Source organism: Eleginops maclovinus, chromosome 21 (genome assembly GCF_036324505.1).
Source record: "Eleginops maclovinus isolate JMC-PN-2008 ecotype Puerto Natales chromosome 21, JC_Emac_rtc_rv5, whole genome shotgun sequence".
NCBI lineage: Eukaryota > Metazoa > Chordata > Actinopteri > Perciformes > Eleginopidae > Eleginops > Eleginops maclovinus.
Window position 1 is genome coordinate 9443980 of NC_086369.1, and position 6000 is coordinate 9449979.

Consider the following 6000-nt stretch of genomic DNA (forward strand, 5'->3'; position numbering starts at 1 on the left):
TTATTTTCACTGTGAGTTACTTCCTGCTGCTTGCAGGCAGATGTTTTTAATGAAAAGGCGCTGATAAACCCACTGTGTGTGTTGGATGTGAACATAAGCCACAATACCGGTAATCGAACACGTTTGTCATAGCTACTTCACATGGTGGTGTTTGATTCGGCCAAAACCAACTTCTGACAAAAACCTTCATCTGATAATTGCTGTTAAGCAGCTTGTCACCGTGTAGTAAGTATGTCTGCTGTTCGGCTATAAGGGTGCAAAAGAGGCTATTTGTGCTTATTTAATCAAGACGGTGAGAGAAGAGTTTGCTGCACAATGAAACACATTAGCTCGTTTTCCATGGTCTCATCAGTGTGAGCAGACCCCTTTCACATTACACTTCCTGAATTTGATTTGTTGTCCATATAGAAAGTATAAGAGGAGCTTTTGGGTATTGTCTGATGTGACCTTGTTTTTTATTGCCCGCTTTCGTCCTGAAAACATTATACTGTATTCCTCATTTTATCATTTAATATAAAGCGGTCTGATTCCTTACTCTGCCTCGCTCCATTCTTGCCAATACTATTTCACCTCACCTATCTTCAAAAAATGTTATCTTGACCTCCATCTCTTAAAATGTTCTTCTAAAATTCTCTCATAACCTCCTTCTCTTCCTATTTCCCCTTCTCTTAATAATATTCTAATCTCCTTTTCCCGCTGGCTCTCCTTTTGATCTTCCTCTCCACTCAACCTCCATCATTTCATCCTCTCTTCTCTCCCCCATCTCTACAGGAGCCCTACCTCCAGTCAGTGTGTGAGTGCTGCAGTTACCGTCTGGACCCTGACACGCCTGTGCGTTTCCTCAGCCTGCAGTGTGAGAGTGGAGAGAGCGAGCCGGTTGTCCTGCCCGTCATACACAGCTGCGAATGCACCAGCTGCCAAGGTGGGTAACAATGAATGTGGCCCGACAGATTTGCATGTTCAGCCCTCTCTCAGGAGTGTGAAAAGCCACAGTTTGAAATTATGTAAAAATAGCTACGTGTGACACATGTTTACGCACTCACACAGAGGAGAGGCAGGGAAGAGCTAGGCATGATCCAGACAGGGAAAGTCAGGGAGTCTGACTGAAAAACAGACTGTATGTAGAAGTGTCTCGCAGAGTGTATTTTTCAAATGTGTCCCACATGATGATTGAATTTTTACAGTCAGTGAAGTACAGGTGAAACCATTTCAGAGGTGAAATAAACTGCTGCTGCTTTCAACTTGTTCTTCAAATATGACTTAAAGCTCCCCTATTATGCAAAATGCACTTTTTGATGTCTTTTATACCCAAATATGTGTCCCCGGTGTGTAAGGAGACTCACAAAGTGTCAGAAAATACAACCCTCTCTCTTTTCCTCCCGCCCACATCTCTAAAAACGGGGGTTATGACATCATAACCAAAATGTGGGCTGGCTTTACATTGAACTCCTGGCATTGTCCCGCCCATGTGACACGTCCCAACCTATCGTCCCCCATATACAGTCACGAGCTGAATCCCCTCCGCAGCACCTCTGTGTGTCTGTGTGTTCAGCAGGATGTATGTAGGAGGGTCTTAGAGTTGTATATAATATGATGTCACTGTTCTAGTGGTAAACACTGAGAAGCTTGAAGTGGTTTGGAACATCATAGGGCGTTTAATCCTGGCAGCGTTTAGCTGAGTATCTTCTCCCCGTAGATAACTTTCACAGAGGAGAGAGCTGCATGGCGCTGCAAAGGGGCGGGGCCAGCTTCAGCTCACCTCAATTTTAAAGCGACAGTCACAGAATCAGCACTTCAGGAACATGGCTGAAATAGAGGGGGATGAGGCATGCTACAATGGGTGATCTGTTTGCTATTTTGAGCAAAACACTTCACAGACAAGTTTGGTATCGATATTGCCCTACAATATATTGTTCAAATATAGCTTAATAGGAGACCTTTAACTACAGCATCAAGTGAGCCAGAAATGGATTATCTTGCTGCTAGCCTAGACAATAACAGTTATTTTTTGTTCCTGAAAGATTGTCAACATGACTAAAAGATCAACACTGTTATCAGCACTGTGTGGATACAATATTTTAAGTGGCCGGAATGACATTTTTGAAAATCCTTGAACATGATATCAATGTGCAATCAAACTTGGCACACATATAATGTTTTTAACCAACTATCGTTGAGTAGAATCTGAATGCACTCTCTCTCTCTTTGTGCACTGTAATCTGAGTGTTTCTGTGGTTTGTCAACGTAGCCACTTTCGAACGTAATGTCCACCTTGTATAGGTCCCCCCACAGGTTCACACTGTTAGCTCTGTTAGCTACTAGTTGTCGGCTCAGCTATCATCTGATAAAAACACCAAGAGATCTAATACTGGGTAACATTCTCAAAAACATCAAAAATAATAATTATATGAACATTTGGCCACTTTAAAAGTTATTCTTCAATAGATGTATGTTGACTTAAACGGGGGTTCGTGGAGTGTAGCTCAGTAAGTGGCTGTCACAACAACCATCATGTCTGTCCCTTCCTCTCAATACTATCTCTCAGTCACTTTCTATTAACACCAGCCTGACACACACACACACACACACACACACACACACACACACACACACACACGCACACGCACACACTTAGCTAATCTTAGTGGAACATACGTTTGCCTTTGCCCACCATGAATAATTCAATCAAGGATCCCACCTCTGAAGCAATTATGAGCTAATCCATTCATCAACATGGCTGATTGCGCCCCCCCCCCCCTCTTACATTTTCCCCCTCCCTACACTACACTCCTGCGGACATCATGTCGGACGGATTTGTTCTGTACAACGATCAATCTATGATTAATTGTGGCCGCTCACACACACACTCTTACACATATTAGCTGCCACTACAGGTTTTCTCATTGGTCAGCCGGTGCGTTCTGTTTAGACTGACACACGCTCATTAGACACAAGAGAGGTTACATTTCTTACTGCTGATACACGCTTTTATATCATAGATGCATTTTAAATTACTTGCAGTAGATATAACTCAATACATTTTGTAATACACTTCAAATATATAAACTCCCTCCTGATTGATTTCCAGCTCCTGCGCAACAGGTTCAACCTGTTGGAGGCCCCTGGTGTGTAAAACCTTTGTCAAATGGCCAAATAAAAAACTTGAACGGGAGGTCTTTTACATTTTCATTTTAGTAATTTAATGTACTTTCGTTTCGATGACTATTATTTTTGATGAATAATATTTTGCGTGTGTATAAATATATATCAGGCTTTTCAGAATAAGTGCAGCTCTCTGAAATAACTGTGTGTGTGAGTCTGGTGGTCAGCTCTGAGCCACTCAGACGGCAAAGCAGAGATGGAAAAGCCAAATATCTTTACATCGCAATTCATATTAAACTTAAAAAGTAAACATGCGAGTTTGTAACGTTACACACAGTCAAAGTCAAAGTCCACTTTATTGTCAAAGTTTCCACATGTGTTGTATATACAGAAAATTGAAATACCGTTTCTGGAAGTCCCACAGTGCAAATATAAACAAGAACATCTAACATAAAAAGATAAGAGCGTAGAAAAAAAAGGGGGGGGTAAAAAGGGGTATACAAAAAAACAACAACTAAGTAACATATACATATGCCGACTCTGGTTTCAGACAGAGGGTGAAAAGATGATAAGGAAAATAAATAACATTTTGAACGTTGAAATATGTTAACGGGTCAAACAAGAGGCCCAAAATTCAAATATGAACCTGAAAATGAGAATATGTCTTTTTTAAATTAAACATATATGTCTGCGCCTATCATATTTTGGGATCAGTGAAATTCAAGGGGCACATATTCAGTATACAAAGATAGAGAGATACAGTATGTTTATGATTAACCAGAAGGAATAAACGAATAATCCTGTGCCACCTATTCCTTTCACCTTGGCCCGCCCTTGGGATCTCATACACCCCCCTACAGATTTAGGCTCTGCCGTAGGGTCTGTGCTCCAGAGAGGCTGGATCTCTATTCCTTCAGGGGGGAGGCGTGAAATTATGATTCCGTCATTCTCTCTGTTTCTCTTCTTCGCAGGAGGTGACCTGTCCAGGCGCTGAGCAAGTATGTTGAGTGTGAATGTGTGTGTGTGCACAAGAAAGAGCGAGAGCAGGACAAGTACAAATGCCAAGCCAAGTGAGAGCGCTTGCTGGGTGATGGACACATCATTTTTGGCGGGACACAGCGATGGATGGATCAGAGGAAAAATGGAGACCTGAGAGCCCGCTGATGTACGCACTGTTCTGTAGTCCTGAGTCATCGAATGACTGAATGCTACTGCTGATCATAGAGTTAATGTTCTGAACTTTAATGTGTATTCTTTAACTTGTACAGCCTTTTTCTACTGTATATTTATAGTAATATTAATGGACCTATGATACAACCCAAGTATGCAAAAAAGATGTTTAATTTTTATGTATTAAAAAAAATGTACATGGACCAGCGGTCAGCAGCAGCTCGAGTTACTATAACCTGATCAATAAACATTTTCTACACATGGAGAATTGTCTGTGTCCTTAAGAATATTATTATTATCAACTATTCCCAAAAATATCCATGCCTTTTTTCATCATGATTCCTCCTATTTAACTCGTTTTTCCCCAAGATGCTCTCCTTTCATACAGCTAATTTATTTAAAATAGATGATTAACAATATTGATTTGTCATTAAAGAAGTGGAATATTTATATTGGTTTGAGATGTAATTGTTTGCCTTAGCACAAACGTCCTAGATTTGAATAAAACCAGAAATGAGCCAGCTGTAAATGAATCATGCAGTTTGTTGATGTTGTTTTCCAAGATAGAAAAGCAGAACATTTATATGTTTCCCTGGAAATGCCATTCTTCTTCATAGATTGATATTCCTGAGCTGTGTATTCATTATATTAAGATGTAGCCTGTCATAATGAAGTCTGGAGCTTTATTGCCTCCGTTATTCAGACATTTTATTCATTATTATACAAGTTACAACTTCTTATGTGATATAGTTTCTCTCTTTGTGTATGTAAACACAGAAAGAGTTGGCCAGTTTGGGATTAGTGTCATGATAAGAAAAGTCTGCCTTTCTCTTCCCCCTTCCTCCTCTGGCCCCCCTGCTTTCTCCCCTCCTCCCTCTCTCTTTTCCTGACTAAATAAGGGAGTCGTGAGAGGAAAGCCGGCTAGCATGCCTCCTCTGCCTTACAGCTGCTGTAGTAAGGAGGTAATGAGACCAGGAACTGATGCATTCTTTTAAATTTAAAACCAAAATGCCAAATTATGATTAATGACCGTTCAGACCTCTTCCAACTGCAAGGCTGCAATGCATCATGTATAACCAATCATTAAAACACTGATCGCAGGAAAAATGAATCCATTCATGCTGCCGTGCAGGTGAGTTTGATAAATGCATCCAGTGAGTGGCTTCAGGCCTGTACCTGACAGGAAGGAGGGAAGAATTGTTTGTCAGTCAGGCTTATTAAATCCCTGGGAAGGAAATATAAATCCTCTAGAACACATTCAAATTCTTAGGGATTTAAGAAGAAAAGGGGAAGCATGATGTTGTACATGCAGGGGGACAGCTTGTACTGCTGCCTTCAGGTGCACATGTGGCTATAGAGCACATATTTCCATACCATCAGGACAATAACATTAAACCTTGCTTGCTTAATTCCTGCTGAGAAATGACAGCAGAAAACCTTTTGCTTGTATGTTATATTAGTTAATTTATTAAATGAGTTGCATACTGAACATGCTGGCTAATGTCATTTTTGTATTCTTTCTCAAATAAAGCATCAGCTATAGTCTTAGCTTTGGTAATGTTTCCGATCAGACTCAAAGTCTAACTTTAAACTTCACAGTCCCTGCTCCCTAAACTCATTAGGTTATAATGGAATGGCCCCACTTACGTTTTTTCCCACAGTTTACACACAAATAAACCAACATTCATCAACAACTTGATGTGGTTTAAAATGAACACTTTACAATAA

General features: G+C 40.5%; 1 protein-coding gene across 1 annotated transcript in view; it reads left to right on the forward strand.

Moving 5' to 3' along the window:
* sspo (SCO-spondin) overlaps positions 1-4434 on the forward strand; it is a 73587-nt gene extending 69153 nt beyond the window's left edge. The window contains exons 117-118 of the mRNA XM_063874052.1: positions 772-922; positions 4074-4434. Coding sequence (XP_063730122.1) covers positions 772-922; positions 4074-4096 — 174 coding nt within the window. The 3' untranslated portion in view covers positions 4097-4434. The remainder of the gene's footprint in view (positions 1-771; positions 923-4073) is intronic.
* The last annotated feature ends 1566 nt before the right edge of the window (positions 4435-6000 follow it).